This window comes from Pezoporus flaviventris, unplaced genomic scaffold (assembly GCF_033815535.1).
Source record: "Pezoporus flaviventris isolate CSIRO_AGI_PZ_B2104156 unplaced genomic scaffold, CSIRO_AGI_Pfla_v1 ptg000078l, whole genome shotgun sequence".
Classification (NCBI taxonomy): Eukaryota; Metazoa; Chordata; class Aves; order Psittaciformes; family Psittacidae; genus Pezoporus; species Pezoporus flaviventris.
The window spans coordinates 9,395,071-9,414,087 of record NW_026892626.1 but is presented as its reverse complement, the minus strand read 5'-3'; the positions used below and the strand labels follow the sequence as shown (position 1 = coordinate 9,414,087).

Below are 19,017 nucleotides of genomic sequence, written 5' to 3'. Positions count from 1 at the left end.
CTATCTTCTTATATTTCCCAAAGAATTTTCATTGTATTTTTCAGCAAACATACTAAATATATACTGGCAAAACTTAAATTACAAAGACTCCGCAAAGGAAGTAAAAAATAGGAATAAAACTAAAAAGAAAAAAAATCTATCTACAAAACAACCAAAATCATTATTGCATGATTATTGCTAATTTGATTCTGAAAGCACGATCCTAAAAAGGCATCTAACTTTAACTGGTGCTTTATGCATCATCTTGATCTTACCCAGTGATCCACCAGAAAGTGATTCTGGAGAGGAAAGAAGCACTGAACTCTGGACACGGATTCTGAAGGAGAAAAAAAGAAATCAATCCACACACAAAGTGAGTGATCCAGGGCCAAAAGAAACAAACCAAACAGAAAAGATGGTTTAGAAATTCCTTTTGTTTCTAGTATTTACTTTCACATTACTAATCTTGTCATTTATGCCAGTGACAGCTTGTTCAGGAAACACAAGCACAGCTTCAGGTCTGTAAGCAGAGTAAGCCACCGGGGCACAGGAAGAGCAGTATCCCGTATCAACAACGCAACAAGTAGTTGAGGGAATTTTTTTAAGATAGTACAGGCCAGACAATCTCTCAAGAGGTCATGACCAGTGCCTACCAGTAACAATGCAAGGTGTGCTACCATGACAGCGTAAATGTTAATTGGGCAGTGAGTCACAAACTAATGGTTCAGTTGTACTGTTCTCCCAGTTAAATGCTGTGACTCCATCAGGATGGATGTACAAATGAAAGAAAAAAAATTTATAAATTCAGTCACAGCAACCCAAAACAGCCCCTAAACCCCTGCATTTCATTCATCAATAAGCACAAGAAACTTCAGTAGCCATAAAGGTACACAGCTAGCTCATGCTCTATATCTAGCCCAATGGCTGTTTTAACTGCTCTTCAGGTTAACATCCCCCCCTAACCTGACTGGATTAAAACAGCAGAAAGGAAGGCTGGAGGAATTTCAAAGGCACTGAAGGTGATTCATCTGCAGAATTCCACTGCAGATTTCTCTGCTCTCAACAGCACATAAAGAATGCTAAAAATAGCCACTCCTTCAGCGCACAAACCACTAGGTTTTTATCAACTATAATTGGAGCAGCTCAGGTATTTCCACCTACAGAAATCATCAAACATCATTAAAGTACTGCAATTAAAAAAGACAGAGCTAAGAGTTCCAAGATTTGCATTTTTCAGCTCATGTTTGTGTAACCTGCCTTCTCCACTAAGCTATAATTGAAGTGTGTTGTAAACAAGCTACAAGAAACAGGCTCCTGCAGCTCCTTTTCTGCACACAACAAGGTTCTGTGCAACTTTGCAAGGAACAATATGTATGAGATGGACACTTTTTGTGATCGGGGATAAGAGTTCCACATTTCCAAAGTATTTAAACACTTGCAAAAAAATGACTGCAAGCAAATCCTACACCATCCCTTAATGAATAAATAAAGGTTTTAAACTCAGAGACATTAAAAAAGGGGGGGAAGTGAGCTTGGTAATTTCAGCCTTCAGCCATGCCAGCATTCCTGACAGACATATTACTATTTCAGCAAATACAGGGAATACTTTTAACTTCAACAATATTACAAAATACTCTGAATTTTATATAAAATGCTTTTTCCTTTATACTTTTTTTTTTCCAATCTAATTGCAGGTGGAAACTTAAATTCAAAGATCCACTAGATCTTATACCACCAAAAACTGGACTTCATCTGCATAAAGCAAAAGTTTAAAACACTAAAACATATCGGATTACTGTTAAAACAGTACTGTTTTTGATAAAATGAGTTGCTACACAGAGAACTATTAATCCTACTGACATTCATGCAGATAGAATGAAGACAAGTTGTAACAAGTCTGCCTTTCAGCAATGCAAACAAAGAGAAAACGAGACAAAACACACTGACTTTATACATCAGCACCTACGTCTTAGAAATTTCACTGTAGTTTTTTTGCTTAAATAAACATATAATAAGATTTTACTCAGAATTTCTGGTTGGGAAGTGCCTGGCAGAAGGGAATAAAGCAGAACTTAAGACTAGTATGACCTGCTTTGTTCTTTTCCCCATCATAAGAGTCAACAAATACACCACGCATGAAAAGAAGGTTAAAATTTTAAGTGTGCCCTGTTTCCTACAGACAGTCCTAGAAATACTCAGAACACAAAACTAAACTACTGTGGTATCAAAGCACCCTGTAATTATTTTAACTATGATCAAAGCAGAACTATATCCATATATATATTCTTATATCCGTAAATATATTTCCATATATCCACAGCATCCTATCATATACACTTCATATCTGCATGAGATGAAAAGAACCCAAAGATGAAGAGGATCCAGAGACTGAGCAATATACTGTTTCCTCCAGATAAATACACATAGATGGACTGCCAATGGTAATGCAGAGCACCACTGGCACACTGGATACCAACAGAGAGTTAACTAGTTCCGTAAGCGCAACTGGTTATGGACCTTTTCCGCAGTTAAAGGCAACACTTACTTCCCCCTTCACACATTCACACATTTCACACCTCTCTTCATAAGTCAGTGCCTAACAGATGCCTAACAGCCATCAAACCAGAATTACACCTTATTTTTAAAACTAAATAAAGCCACCAAACACAAGAACTGAGGTTTCTAAACTTGATGCTGGCACATCCAAACTCCTGGCAGCAACAGGTGCCATCCCACTGTGACTCAGGAGGTCTAGCCTGGGGCTAAGCAAGCACTATAAGGACCCTGCATCTCTTGGGCCCCTTTAGATCCATGCCATATAGCTAACACAATTAAGAATGTATACACCTAGACAAAATTAAATTCCTACCTGCAGACCACCCTCTAATGCTAGCCGCTTTTGCAATCAAGCTGGTTACATTTCTGCTTGACACAAGAAAGGTAAATATGGAAATCAAATGCATCTACCCAGATTCTTAAGTTTTCCAGGTGTAGATTCTTCCCCACCTTCAATAGGAAGAGAAGGCACATCCTTATGAGTTACTGCCTACTGAACAGTATTGGCTGACTAGAAGGACAGCATTTAAAATCAGTATTTCCCACTGATTTCCAAAAGCACTACTGAATAAAATATGTATGTCTTAACCTCCAGGAATGCTATTCAGAAATGACTGAAATAGTATATTTTCCTCTTTCTCTTAAATACAGTCCACCTTGTTTTGCGTGTTATGAGATTCATCTTCTGCATCACCAATGAAAGAGCAGAAAGAACACTCTACTGCAAACAAATCAAGCAGATTTTAATTACTTGGCACCTGGGAAACTATGGCTCTATAACTCATTGTACAGAATATTGCACATAGGATAGTACAGACTGAACACTTACAGGATCATTTACTGTTTCAGAAAACAAAGGTGGTCGTTCTGGAAAACAACACAGGATGAGCTGTACAAGTAACAGGATAAAGTAGATGCAGAAGGTGGCATAACGAAACGCATCCACTTCAGCACTCTACAAAGGAAAGAGATATTCCAATTAAAAAATTAGAGGAATTTTTTTAAAACAACATATTACTATTTAACATAAACCAGTTGTAAATTCTACAAATATTACACTACCCAACCCCATGCAAATTAAAGTCAATGTCTATTTTGGTTAAAGGAAGGTAAAGAAAGGGGGGGAGGAGATGAAAGATACTATATATTTTTAAACAACCACTGAAATAAACACACAAAACATGAACTTCTTCTGTAGAGAAGTTCTCTTTAAGACACTGTACTAACACAGCATGCCCCAATTTGAAGTCAATGTATTCTTTACAGGAGTAAGGCATTTATGCACTGGGTGGCAAGAAGTTTTTAAGGCAAATTTATTAATTACTATGCACATAACAAATAGAGGAGCAGAATTTAGATTACAATTTGTTGTACTCCGCTCAAACTCCAGAGCTTCTTCCATTTCTTAGATCAGGACAGATACATAAAGCATAAACCTCCAAAGTCAAAGCACAGGACAGACAGACACATACTCCCACATTCACCAGTAAAATTCCACTTCCAACAGCTAAAGACAAAAGTTGGCTGAAAGTTCTCAAAATTCACACTACAGCTTAAAGACATCAAAGCGATGCTGTTTTCAGGCAGCTCCACAATTAATCTGATATTTGAGGTGGCCTTACTATAAAACAGACTGACAACAGACTTCTACACTTTCATTTTGTCTCAGCAGATGAGACCACAGAACCATCAAACCATGTGTTTTTGTAAATCCACCGTACAATCAACAGGAAGACAAAGTAAACTCCCAAAACAGTTTTCATATCAAAGATAATACACTTTTATTGTACTCAAGCAGGCACATCCCCTTTCTGGAACAGCTAGGCGAATTTTCTTGGCAACTGTTGCTGCAGTTAAGGTCACTATGGATTTCACTAGCACCTCTAAACAAGAGCCATTATGTCTTTCTTATTTTGCTTTTATTCTTTAAGGAACAAAAGTACACTGAATTAACCATTCACTGACTTGATTAGCACAATTAGAAAAGCAATTACTCTATCAGTGCAGTATTTAAGATTATTTTCAACTGAATGAGGCTAGCAATCACTTACCATATTTAAGGCATATTTTATTTTGGATCTAAAAACCACTGTGGCACATGTCAATGAGATGAGCCAGAAAATCATCATGACACCTGAAGACTGGACTCCTTTTATTCTTTCATACTGTATTAAAAATGTGGCAAGCAACTGTGGACAAGTAAGATAAAAATATATTTACACACTAAGCTTTTCAACATTATACACATATACAAGGTACTGTGTCAAAGTGTGCTTATTTAATATTCCAAATCCAGTAGCTCCCAGGAACACCCAGAGATTTTAAGTGTAATTCAAAAATACCTTTAAGCATTAAATGCTCTAGAGCAGTAAAGATAAGAAGTGGACAAAAAAGTGAAAAGAAATATGTACTACACAGAAGTTAATGACCAAACACACAAAAGCACTGTCAAAAGCTGCCAGACTTTACTACTTCAATTTTCTGGTTCTACATCACAAGTCAACATGCAATTACAGCAACACTATATCCTTTCCAAGACTAGTTCTTTTTAAAATAAAAATGTTTCTTTCCATACAAGCCACACCACCAAACAACACTGATCAAATATTACTCTATTTCTGTATTTTGTGTGTTTTCAGAGTCCTTTAGGAAGCTGGTACAATTTAGTAATCTCACTTGGCTGCTGCAACTTGCATTTTCAATCACCCCAACAACGGCTTGGCAATTGCACTATTAAATGACCACAAACCATTTCATGGTTCTTGCATGTCAGCATGCTTAAGGGCAGTGGGTTTTTTTCTTTGGCTTTTATTGTTATTGTTGCTGCTGCTGTTAGGGTGGTTGTGTCCTGTCCCCCCCTTGAGTATCATGTTTAATCACTACCATTCCAAGTCTGTGATAAATATAAGGCAACTGACAAAAAATTAACAGCAAGGCATTTTTGCATTTTCCTTGAAATGGAGACTACTGGTGTGAAAATAGACAATACTCGTGCATCTAGGTAGAAAAGAGTTAGATGAGGATACCTGTGTGTCTCCTGGCATTTAACGCTTTCCACCACGCCATCATATGAAAACATGCACTTACAAATGTTATATGCAACAGTTTGTAGTAAGATACTTAATAATGCAATGCCTTTGACAGTCTTTAATAAAGTTCAGTGTGATTTGTATTATCTAGGTTTAATCAGTTCTGCCACCTTGATTTCTCAACCCCATGCTTGAGTCAAGCTATTAAATGAACAGTAGCTCAAGCCTGCCAAAATAAGGCAAGACAACTCGCACTGGCTTGTGTGCTAACACGCAACACTGAGCACAGCTGGCTTGGGGAAAGGAGAAGAGGGTGTCCTAAAATTTTTTATTAAAAGAAAGCGGACATTTCAGAGTAAGTATTCCCCAGTTCAGCTGCAGACTAAGTCTTTATGTAAAGTCTTTATGTAGTTTAAAGAATTACAACACTGAATAACACTAAGATGTATGTTACTGCTTCAGGCTTTGCATCAACGAAAGCCGTAACAGAAGAACTTACCATTGTTATACCCAATACTGTTGGCCCAACAAGAAAAAATGGAGCTCGAAAAATATTTTGACTTCTTTCCCAGAAAGAGTAGAAAAGGTCTGCCCAGCAGACTATCCACAGTATTAAGCCCAAAGCCTGCAATACAAAAGTGTATTTCATACGTCAGTTCACACAGATTAGGCAGCACAATATATACATGAACACTGGATGTTATGTGATAGTAGAAGAGTCAAAAATTAGATCATCTCTTTTGGGCAATTCTACAACATGCTCAAAAGAAGAGTAATTTGGCTTTACCTACCGAGTCCGCACTAGAAGAAAAGTGTTTACTAATCTTTAGTACCATGTAATTCAGTGTATACCAGCTTCAGAAAGCTGGTAAATCTCATTCCTGAATAACAGATTGCAGAGGCAAAACCTCTCCAATACACCACGCTATTATAGTCCTTAAAACTTTTCTCTTATTCTATAGGAGGCAAAAAAAAGAGTAAGAAAAGTACTTTTTTTTAAGTACTTTTTTTTCACAAGAGAAGTGGAACAGAATACCTGCAGCAACTCTATAAATCTATGCTGTGCAACTTAAGAAGCTGACAGGATAACAAAATCTTTTTATTATTGAAATAAAGGCCTTGAGATTGAGTTGCCTTAAAATAGTCTTTTTTTTTTTTCCACCTGGTCGTACAAAGCATTTGCACACTTTTTTGCTCTGCCACAATACATTTTAGAAAGCCTATTGATAAAAGGGCAACAAACACTTAAGGCTTGGAAATCAAACACAAGTAGAACAAGTAAGTCACAGCTTAAGTGTGCACACAGGCCAAGATTGAGATGCAACAAAAATAGTGTGTTAAAACACAGCTGAGAATAGATTTAAACTTCCAGATAAGCATAATAAATCCTGCTTCTATGAAGTCACATACCGTTTTGGCTTTGTTGAGGTTTGACATTTGTATGTATCCCCTGTCATGATAACGAAGGTATAGGAAGTACACTGGGAAGCAGACCCACAGATAAATACAAGGAATCCAGACCAGGACTGTGCTCTGAAAGCACTGGGTGAAGTCTGGATTTTCTGTGTGCCATGTCAGATTCCAATCCTGGCAAGAGAAAAATCAATTGAGTTAAAGCAAACACAGAACTTCAGTATTAAAAAAAAATAATAAAAAAAATAGCCATTACCTGTCTTATTCTGTATCCCTTCTTGTGTATTTGTTTCTACTTGTATTAAAATGGCTTCATTCTGTGGTGTTTCTAATTTTATTGCACTTTTTATAGCTTAGGAGCTTTAAACCTTTACAAGATGACATTGTCAATACAAAGCTACCATAACACATAAATGTAATACTCGGATCTTTAACAGTACTGATCAGGATCTTTAATAGTATTAATCAAGGACTTTCATACTATCATTGCAGAAAAATAACATGACAATGCTAGTTATCTCCCATTATAACCACTCTGCATGCATGTATAAATACTCAGGTACACCACATTGCCAAATTTCAGTGCAGAAACATTATCTGGCACACAGTAAAAGTGAACAGCACAAAACAACATCAGTTCACTATGTTAACATTGTCTCATAGCTCCCAAACTGTCTGCAGCAAACCCAGTGGAGACTTCCTGGTAATTCAGAACAACAGGTCATAGAAGGAAGTAGAAAGCTTGCCATTGCAGCCTGTTTCTTACTCAGCAGGAAAATGTAAATCAATGTAATTCAATGTTTTCCTATTTCTCTTAACACAATTTCCAAAAACAAGATAAACCACCATACATCAACCCAAAATTTACAGTAATAAAAACACAATCACAATTTCCATTACTGGTACAAGGACTATTTACAATGACAGACTGTTGAGTAAAATGAACTTGCATACCATATTTAGGATTGGCTTGAGTAGGGAAATCTCCTGCAGGAAATTCTACCTTATAATTACTGACTTTGCTGTTCAATTATCACAAGGGACACTTCTTCTCAACTGCTGTAGATTTCTAACTCTCAAAAAAAAAGATGCAATACAGAGTTATCACTGCTGCAGCTAGACTGCAATAACCAATAGCCAAAGCAGAGCTGACAGGCTTCTGTTTAAAAGCTACACAGCCAAGAGCAGCAGCTCCGTGCCCAAAGGCTCAGTGTCATTTTCAGCTGCAAAGCATTTTTTCAGCCAGTTGCACAGCTTACAACCACACAAAATACCAGTACCACTACTGGCACATAATGGTAGTCAGTAATCCTTCTCCTCTATAAATGCCTGAGCTAGTCATAGAAATAAGTGCCATTATCCACATTTTATAGATGAGGAAACAGAAGCAAAAGGAGCTGTAGTGCCTGTCCCCTCTATTCTAACATCAAAGCTGGAAATAGATCCCACTGCCATACTTTGATCCTTATTTGTCCCGACCTTCCACTGATTAAACAGTTTCAATTAAACAGTCACAATAAGAGGAAAACGGATCTGAAGCAGAAAATACAACTTGTAAAAATGTCAATTTGAGGATAACCAGTCATTATTTTAGCACAGAGAAGGTTTCCCTTTAAATTTGACTGTTCCATATGAAGAAGTCTTGTTTGAAAAGGAAAAGAATAAAAGAAAAAGAAAAAGGAGAAGAAAAAAGAAAAAAAACAACCTTCTTTTGAAAACATATTAACAAATGTATCATCTTTCCCCACTGCCCTCTCATTTTCTGTTAGAAACAACATACAATATGCACAGGACACACAGCTATTACTTTTCTCCTCTATTTCCACAGCATTCTAAAAATTCTTTTCACTTCTTGCCATTTTTAATTTGCTAGTTAAAAAAGAAAAATATTTAAAAAAAAAATCTCTGAACTTAACACAGCCAATTCAAGGGAATTACTGAGCATAAAAATGCCTGATCGTGTTCTACTGTGCCTGCATACGGGTCAAGTAAATTGGTCACAACGAGGCAGAAGCTGCGAGGTACTGTAGGCAATCTACATGCTTATTGAGTTCCCTGACTGCAGAACATCATCAGAAATTTCAGCTGAGTCATCCTTACATTTAGCTACTGCACGAATGTTTTTGGCTTTCTAAGTCCCAGCTGCTCCGCTCCAGCACAACAGTCAAGAAAAAGTCTCATGACTGCAGAACAGTTTACAATTCACAAATTAAGATAGTTCATATGATTATACAAGGAAACTGAGAGGACGTAATCAGCTTCACAACAAATGAAGAACACTGACATTTCATTGAGGGCTTTTTGGGGTGTTTTTTTTTTTTTTTGTTTGGCTGGTTGGTTTTGGGGTTTTGGTTTTTTTAAGATCTAAACACTGCGTGGGAAGGTTTCTATCTTCTTTTTCAGTGTTTTAAATGCTTGCTGTAAAATGAATCAGGCAATTACAAGAAAGGACAAAGCGGGTAATGCACATGTCACTGCCACGTGGCTAAATAAAAGAAAGAAGTGCTATATGCATGACTGCTATGCATATTAGCTGGAGGATATTCTAAAACATGTGCAGTCTTTCATTTCACTTTTATATTTGCATGTCTCTGCATGAAAGGCAAGAGGGTACAATGCAATGGTATTTTAGGGTTAAGGACAAAAAGTTGGGACAACAGGGTGGTCTGAGGTAAGATTACTGCTAGAATTTAACAGCTGCAGCAAGATGAGTGTATCTTCTTTCACATTTTTCCAGGATTTGATCCAGAGGCTGCTGATATCAAATAGGAACTTGCTTAGGCTTAAATACACTGTTATTCTCTGTACACCAGAAATGGCTACACACAGGTGAGGTGCAGAAGCCCCTTCCATTTCAGATGACAAAAGATGAGGAAAACATGCATGAAAAGATAGACATGGTGGCATTTTTTCCTTCCAATTCCCTAGGTGCAACTCTCTCAGGCTATGTCCATACAAGGCAGTTAGCACAGGCAGGAACAGAGCTGTAGACCAAATACTTCCTGCTGAGCACCTGATGCCCTCACAAGATGCCTTTCACCCAGGTTCAGACAGTAGGAGTTGCAGGCTCTCCTGCAGGCTGACCAACCTGTCCATCAGCCTCTGGGAGCACGCTTCCCAGTTAATGCCTGTCCAGAAGGCACTCGGGCCACCCTTGAGTGAACCAACAAGCAGGGCAGGGGACTGTCAGGAGGTCACATAAGAAGCAGGCTACCAGTCTGAACTGAGATGTTAATGCCTTCGGTGCACAAAGTCAAGAGTCAATCCATTACAAAAGAAGGGCACATCCTAAGTCCTGTACAGAGGATACCATAGCTTTATGAGGCTCAATCATGGCTGGAAAGCACGTCACTCAGCCTGCAACCAACATGTACTTCTATTCAAATCACAATGTTCAGTTGAACAAGTATAGACTAATTCTTCTAGTTTAAAGTACATGCTTCTCCTTTGCTTTATAAAAGCCCAGTATCAAGAGTTTTATTTTTTTCCGAGCACAAACCAGTATTCTTTATGGACCAACACAGAATCAGTCACTGAATCAGACCCTTGTATTTAACAGACATTAATTACAATTTAATGACTTTTTTCTAACTTGAGTTCTAGAAACACTGTTTTAGAAGTTCTATGAAAGCACTAAGCTGCCCCATTTTCACATCTTAAATAGCAATTTTCACTCTGACTGATTGGCTAACCCTTCTACTTTGCACGAGCACATCAACTGACAAGATATCCAGGTGTCCACTGAAAGCCTACACAAACTAGCAGTCTCCTGCCATGAGGGAGGAGGAAAATAGGGGTTAGGTTTATAGCTATTAAGACTGTATGATCTAGAAGCAGCCTTTGATTTAAACAATGACTGCAGGCACCCGCAGGAGAAGAATCCTTGTGTGACCCCTTTTTCCTTTCTTGGTAGATGCTGGGTGACAAAAGATCTGCTGTTGGCTTCATTTTATACTTGTTCAAAAGAACCACATCTCAACAGATGTTACAGTTTCAGGTTGGGGTTTTTTTTCCCTTTAAGATCTATGGAAAATTTTAAAGTTTCCCAGAATAGCAAATGGATATTTTTTTAAATTTATCTGACCTATTTCTCAGTTTTCATTTCCATCACCAGCACTGTGACTGAAAAATATACCAGTCCACAGGTTTTTGTGCCCAACAGCACATTTTCTTTTATGGCAAAAAACCCTTTCTATCACACTTGAAGTGAAACCTATCTCTAAGAGTGCAAAAAATGCTTGGCGTTCCCCAGAATCATGGGGATCGATTCACATGTAAACCACTTATTTAACAGTGCATAAACACAAGGAAAATGAAGAACTATATTAAATTTCTGTCTAAAATTTCAGGAACAGGCAAGATAAAAATATTGGCAGGGATACAAGACAAAAGTCACAACACAGAAGATCAGTTATTCTGCCTCTGCTCAGGGCAGGAAGACTACACAGAAACCATATGCCTCCAGTTTGCCCCATCTGAGAAGTAATGACAGTATTTGACCCTGGACAGGACCTCGTGGCTAGCTGCCCCTCCTCTGGCAGCCAGGAAAGGCTGTTAAGTGAGCAGCCAGCAGCCTCCTGTTCTCACATCAATAATCCTATCTGACCCACAGCACACTTTAAAATTCTCACTGGCAGAATAGGAGAGACCAAAGTCCCTCAGTTTCCTGCCTGCTGTGCAGGAGTGTGCTACAGATACAGGCTGCCAACCCCATTGTTAAAACCACCTGCATGAACCAGCTGTGACTGAAAAGTGATTTAAATATTTACCACACACCTACGTGAAAAATGAAATCATGAAACCACATTGGAATCTTAATATCATGGTGGACACTCCTTCAAATGGAGTTTCATATTGACATTGGTGTGTACCCACTACTTCAGTATCTCCCACAGAAGAAGCACCTCCTCTGTAATACCAAGACATAATAGAATAGTTTGGGTCGAAAGGGACCTTAACGATCACCTAGGTCCAGCCCCTCTGCCATGGACAGCAGCACCTTCCACCAGACCATTTTCCTCAAAGCCTCATCCAGTCTGGCTTCATATGGTTTCTCATTCTTATTTTCCTAATAGTAAAAACCATTTTGTGTTTAATGAAATGCTTACACTTAGCAGAACACAAGTAATTAGCTCTCTCAAGCACTAACACTGAAACTGAAAACTTTCATTATAACAGTACTGTCACTTTCTCATAGCCATAGGAAGTCTTGCAATCTGGCAGCTCTAGATATATTTAAAAAAAATCCACAGCACCTATAAACCCAGGAACTGTTTCAGTCGTTCTCCCTCAGATGCCACAAGGCCATCAGCCTTTAGCCTACACTATCTAGAACAGCAAATTTCCTGCCTGCCTATCCCCAGATCAGAGATTAGCCTGATGTGGCCGAGCCTACAGCCCCAGAAAAGCTAGCAGCATGAGTTGAGTGGACAACAGGGGATGAGGATGAAGAAAAGGACTTGCCTCTTTAGGGCTGCTTTAAAGGAACCCTGGCCTTATTTAAAAGATCCCCTATACCACCATTCTTCACCAAAACTAATAGTAAAAACAGTGACACTGTTGACCACACTGAGAATTAAGGAAAGCAATGGATAACAAAGTGATCCAGATTTTGCAGTAGGATAGATAGAAGGAGGTCTGTTTTCAAGTAATGAATTTAAAAAAGCTCTCCAAGTTACTCAGTTTGTCAAGTAAGTTTTATTTGATTTAGCTTTAGAAATTTCGAAGACAGACTGAAATAATGTCCTCAAAACACTGTAAATAGAGTGTCTTGATTCTATCATTCACATTGCAGATCACGAAACATGTACTGGATCTCACTGTTTCTCTAATAGCATATTTAAAATAGAGCCCACAACAAGCACAACCATACACCATCTTCATCAGTTTAACATTTGCCCTGCTGCACCTGCTGTTCACACTAAATCACAGGAGGTGACAGGCTGGTAAAACAAACAGATATTCACACAAGAAAAATCCTCCAGAACTCCCCAAAAGTGCATCAGAAACACCCACACCTGCAGCTCTCCTGTCTACTCAGCAATAGTCACAGAACAAGAATAGACAATAACATCCCTGACAGGGCCAAACAAGGTGCTGAGGTGTATGACACTACAAAAAAACGCTTCCTATTGACATGTTTATCATTCACTTAAAAATACTATGCAGCTCATATTGAAATTATTTTGGAAAAAGTACTACTTGCATTAAAGGATCCAATGGTTCCAGCATCAATTCTAGATGAAGCAGCATAATATGCACATGCAAACATCCCTTAGCTGACATTTATTTCCTCTAGCTTTTTTTCTTAACAAACAGTGAGTTTCCCAAAATGCACAGATCTCTCCTGTGACACAATGCAGTTGCTGTTCCTGCAACTGAATTTAGTGCAGTGTGCAAGTAAAATGGTACCTTTGCTGTGATGCATACAATGTGAGCTCATGCTGCATTTAAATAAAGCTTTCAATACACTACCAATTCCTTTGACGACCTGTACTAACTGCATTAAATTAATGGTTTACCGGTTTATTGTATCATCTAGGGGTGTACTGTGCAAATAGGAAGCAGCAGAAAAATTTAAAACACTTGAACAGGTTTTACAATAATATCTTTCCAACAGCTACTTTCTACACTTAATGAAAAGCAGCCAGAGGGATTTTTTATTTTTAGAACTCCTAAAACCAAGATTCTAGTAAAAAGTAAAAGCCACACAACCAAATATTTGATCTTATTCCCAGGCCCCCACAGACTCCAAAAACTACTTCTGCAAGGAGAAATGGCAAAATCATGCTCCTGCACAAAACACTACCACTTACCACAAGCAGTGGAAGAAATGAAGCATGCCAGACTGCTGATTTGGGAAGAGACTTCAGGATTTTCCTTCATGTTCACATCTGAGGATGGGTGCTCGTATCTCCACTAAGTTATCAGACATTTATTAAGGCGAATAAGAGCCCAATTAGATAAGTAAGTTTGTGAAGTTTTATTCTTCTACTGCCATGGAGGCCAAATGAGAAATACTAATGGCAATTACCACATTAGGATGCAAGAATTAGATTCAGATCACTGACTCCAATGGAGATCACGTTCGCCCACAGAAAAAAACAACATTGTCACGACAACATTATTGGAGCAAGACAGTGAGCATTGGGGGGGGAAAAAAAATAAAAATAAAAATTACATAATAAACAGGGGTCCTAAAATTTTAAAATCATTTCTATAAAGACTGGGGGGGAATGTCGGTGTTTCCTGTGACAGGTAAACACCCTTTATTTCTCAGTGTCTTCTATTAGAAACGGTTTCAGCAAGACGAAGTTCTCAACAGTAATGACTTACAAAATGCAGATCTGACTAGTTAAGGCAGCCAAGAAAAAAGTTCTACCTTTCAATACCTGTTCCTGAACTTAAATCAGGCCTCTGCACCTCCTTGCCCAAAACCCAAACATCACTATTTCCTAATGTTCACAGAGAGATGAAATCCCTGGTTATAGACAGCACGGCATCAGCTGGAACTGTATGTAAAATAACAAGAAGGACAAAAAAAAAAAACAAAAACAAAAACCAGCCTTTTGCTTTTGTCTTCCTTTAGCTTAAAATAAGAAGCTGGTGCTGATAAGTTATCAGAGAAGGGTAAATTCCACCTGCAGCTGTGGAATTTACAAAAGCTGATCTTTGTAATCCAAGAACCCAAAAGCCACTGAATTATGGCTATTTGTGTCAGGGAAACATACGACAGATTACATCAGCATTCACAACAGTAAAATGGTTGGCATGTCTGTATGGTCTGTATGGAAATACAGACATGGTATTTCCAGACCCTCCAAGTACCATGACACATTTGGCCACATGACAATAAAATATTTACCATTCAGTTTCAGAATCAAAAGGATAGGTTTTACCCATCTGTAAAATTTTTCACTGAAAGGACTCTTTCTTACAAGAATACATGAAAAAGATTCCTGCTCTCACCTCCTTTTTGCACCAAAACCAGAACTTTTGCTGAATAATAATGCAGCAGCCTGTGTATCTAGTTCAAATCATTGTGACAATTTTGAATACAACTGGGTAATAACCTTACAAAGGGGCTAAGATAACAGCTTACACTGCATAAACTGTATCCAACGCTACCACAGACGCAAAGAGTGAGAAAACAGTAATGCATGGAATTCTGACTCTATTAAAAGTAAGCAAAAGGTCAGTACCCGGCAGTAGGCTTTTTAGAGATGTGACCCAGAATGACTTCAGTGCAACCCGGGTTAACCTTCACTTAGTCCCAGTATAGCACAGTGTCTCAATGCAAACTGCAACGTAACTGCATGGAACAGCACAAGTTATCCAGGTGTTCTGCTGGGGATTTTTCCTCATTTAACTTTTCTGAGCAACCTTGAACTAACAGCTGTAGAACACCAACTCATCTGTTAAGAAAATCCTCATCCACAATAGAATGTCAGGCTTAATTTTCCTGTATTTCCCCTAAATTGATCTATTCTGGACCAAGAGAGATAAGCTTTATTTCTAACAGAAGTTTAATTTTTATGCAAATTCAGAGCAGCAGAAAAGCTTTTCAGGTTTCAAGAAGAGAAAGCTGACAGATAAGCTTCTGGCTTTCATTACTAAAAATGCCAACAATCACCCAGCCAGGAGAATCATGCAATCAGCTGTTTATTAGAATGTTTATTACAATCTTGTGTGAAGGCTTTTCTGTTTAACTGTTTTCTACTGCTGCTCCTTCTCTATTCTAAATGCTGTCCACATATGAGCTTCCTGTGGCAGCAAGCGTAAGTGGTTTTCTGACCTGCACACTCTTAAATTCTGATCACAAATGTATTCATAAACCTAGTACTTTTACAACTGAAGGAAGAGTCTAAATTCATAATTTTTATCAAGCTCACTCAGCACCACTCTCAGCACCTCAGTCCCTCCCTAGCTCTGCCACAAACACACTGAAAAAGCACTATTTTACAGTGCAAAAAGCTGCAGGATTCCAAGATACATGCTAATTTACTGCTTGTCTGATGCATGAAAGCATAAGCCATGAACCTTCAGAACATGAAATTACTTCTTACATAAAAAGTCTGGTTTTCCTTCAGAAGTCTATTTCAGGAAAACTATCAGTGTCCCAGTGTTCTCATAAGCAGTATACCCACAGCAGATGTTTACATCACACAATATCACTTCACAACTGTCAGCTAATCATTATTATAATTAACTATACTTAATTCATTTCTTAAAGAATATTAATGGATTTTCTCCTTAATAACATCCTGTCAAGCCACATTTCAGTCTTAGAAGATCCTAACATGTCTGCAAACAGCTGAGAGAGGCTGGTAGATCTCCCCTCTATACAATGTCAAACCAAATACAAATCATAATATATTGGGATAAACACGCAAGAAAATACATTAATTGAAGCAGGCAAAACATTTCTGAAAGCCTTACAACTCTGCACAACAGCAAGAGAAGCAGAGCTCAATCCCACCAAGTTGATCCCTGGATTTTGTGTGTGAGGCTTTGCCTCAGCTTTTCTCATCCATTCTGTTTATGCCCTGTAGTTTGGTTCCATATGAAGAAGCACTATACTTAGAACAGTATGTGGATACAATTTCTTTACTAACAGAGAAGAGGCTCCACAAATGCTTTCTGCACCAACAGGAAAGAATGAGTCCTGGTTTTATGCAGGCAGATACAGCCTGGATCATTAAACGACTCTGTAGCTTTCAAAACAAAACAAAGGAGATTAAAACTTGCTTTTCTCCTAGAAGTAAATGGAATTACTTGCTTTCAATCCTTCCTCAACAACCAAAAGTCCAACTAGAAAAATAGAGGGGGTGGGAGTAGGGAGCGGGAATCTTCATTAAGTTCTCACTGAGATAAAGAAGAATTCACATCTATCGAAATTAATTTTAAAAAGCACATCTTTGCCTGTGGACAAATGATAGGAGCTTACACACATATCAGCCATTTCTCTCACATTCCCATAAGTATAAGCAAAAACCTCAAAATTTCTGATTCTATTTGACTTACCAGCATCTTCTAATGGACACACAACTAAGACTTCCTGTAACTCCTGGCAGAGCACTGAGGGACGGACTGTCAGGAGCTGCTTGTGCAACTGCAAACTCACTTCTTCATTCGTATCTACTACTTCTTTTTCATAAAAGTCATACTGGGGGATAGCCTTGAAAACTCTAAATATCACAAAAACTCTTATCCTCTTCCTTTAGCAACTTCAAACATAAGCCTTCTCTAAACATGATACTACATAGTCTACAAGCTCTGAAAAACTGTAACTACCCCAACATTTTACTCCAAAGAAAGGAACACCAACACACTATTTCAAAATTAAACTCTGCTGAAACCATTGTGTGAATATGCATATATCCAGACAGCTAGGTCAGCAGGCCAAAGTGTACAGCATGTTCTGCATCTGCCTTGGTGCTTATCCTGCTCACCTAGAATGACTGAGTTCCTCACGCCACTTCATTTTTTTTGCCTGCTGGTACTGAAGCTAGGGAGACTGCACTCACGGACTAGTGACACCCCAGGCAAATGTATCTCAGCATGTCAGGTCACAGGAGTTTTAAAGTTTAAACAGGCCCTTAAAAGTCACTGCACTGCACTGAGAGTAGTGCAAATGTTACCCCAACCCACTAGGGTTTTTTAGAACATTTACTCTCATCAACAGCTATTAGTAAATAGTAATTTTATCTTATGCAGCTGTACCTTTGTGTTACGGATGGGACAGTCATTCTAAGATACTCAAGTGATGCTCAAGAGAGCAAGGACAAAACAGTACCCTTCCAAAAAGGGAGTCTGGTTCAAAGGAAGTAAGAAACAGTTAAGTTCTGTAAGCAAATCTGACTGCAGTGAGGTTAATATGGTGAGAGGGGGCACAGAGATAGATTAAATGGGGGGAGGAAGGTGTGCAGGTGACAGCAAGCTTGCTTGTGCTGTTGACCTTTTAGATTAAGTATTAAATAAAACCAATCTGTTTAATTCTCAGACAAGAACTTTCAACATTAACATTCCTTGGGTGTGCAAAGAATCAAAATCCTGGGCAGCAAGGCTTAAGAAGATTAGCATACAGTCTTTAAGTGTCCATTAGGTACTTTCAACCTGCAGTCTCCCCCACAATTTAAAACTAAGCTGCCTCAAACTCAGCACCACCCTTAACAGAAAACACATCTCTTCCTTGAAGCAGTTTGCCAGTGCTAGGAAATCCCGCTGCTCCACTAGCAAGCACCAACCAAAACAGCTGATGCAGCCATAAAACTCACCACAAGAACGCAACAACACATGCCACCACATATCTAGCCATCACCCAGCTCTGAGAAGCGGAAGAGTGCAGTCCACAAGACAGGAAGACAGTAGCACACAGTACCACAGAGGTGGTATCTAGAAGCCCAGTGAAACACTGCACGTACATAGGCATTTTCTGAAACTCCATTACAACTTCAGCTTCAAGTAGTAGCCACGACGGAAACACCAGAAAACAAAGCAGCCAGAGAATCCGTAAGGACCAAGACTAGCATTACTACTCTCCCACTATTAGGAACAATGCAACAAAGTGGATACAGAGTGCTGCTCATGAGGACAAGTTAGCCAAGGAAGAAGAGTTTTCCAAAGACACCTTACACCAACTGGAATACACAACTGTTCTTTTTCAGGATTAGAAGAACCCAAAACTCAACCACACCCAGAGGATCTTCAGCTGGAAGAAACAAAAGGCAGACTCCACGTGACTTGGAGAAGGATGACAAATCACAAAGTCATCTATGCTCTTGGGAACCAATATATCTAGCGAAAAAAATGTGTGGTGTAGTTATGACGTGGCAGAAACGGCTATACAAGAATAGTGCTTTCACAATAAAAGAATCCGGCATCAGAAATCCTACATAAACTAGCTGCTTCCAACATCTTAAGTTTAGATCTTGTTTCTACCTGATGTTTCAATCCCACAAGCCAAAGAACTGGAAACTCTTTTCCAGAAGCTTTACCATAAACTGAGTTCTGACACATGTATTCCCTAAAGCTCTTCAAA

General features: G+C 38.6%; 1 protein-coding gene across 7 annotated transcripts in view; it reads right to left on the bottom strand.

Annotated features, from left to right (window-relative positions):
- The window catches only part of ABCC1 (ATP binding cassette subfamily C member 1 (ABCC1 blood group)), a 53,660-nt gene that overhangs the window by 33,126 nt on the left and 1,517 nt on the right, over window positions 1-19,017 (bottom strand). For 2 of the 7 annotated variants that reach the window (XM_061474251.1, XM_061474255.1), the window contains exons 1-6: window positions 8,683-8,742; window positions 6,975-7,151; window positions 6,064-6,189; window positions 4,587-4,724; window positions 3,365-3,490; window positions 255-316 (exon numbers count right to left, since the gene is read on the bottom strand). In XM_061474251.1, coding sequence (XP_061330235.1) covers window positions 255-316; window positions 3,365-3,490; window positions 4,587-4,724; window positions 6,064-6,189; window positions 6,975-7,151; window positions 8,683-8,736 — 683 coding nt within the window. In that variant the 5' untranslated portion in view covers window positions 8,737-8,742. Of the gene's footprint in view, window positions 1-254; window positions 317-3,364; window positions 3,491-4,586; window positions 4,725-6,063; window positions 6,190-6,974; window positions 7,152-8,682; window positions 8,743-13,792; window positions 13,871-19,017 lie in introns of those variants that run through there. The other 5 variants (XM_061474254.1, XM_061474252.1, XM_061474253.1 and 2 more) reach the window with 5 other exon arrangements.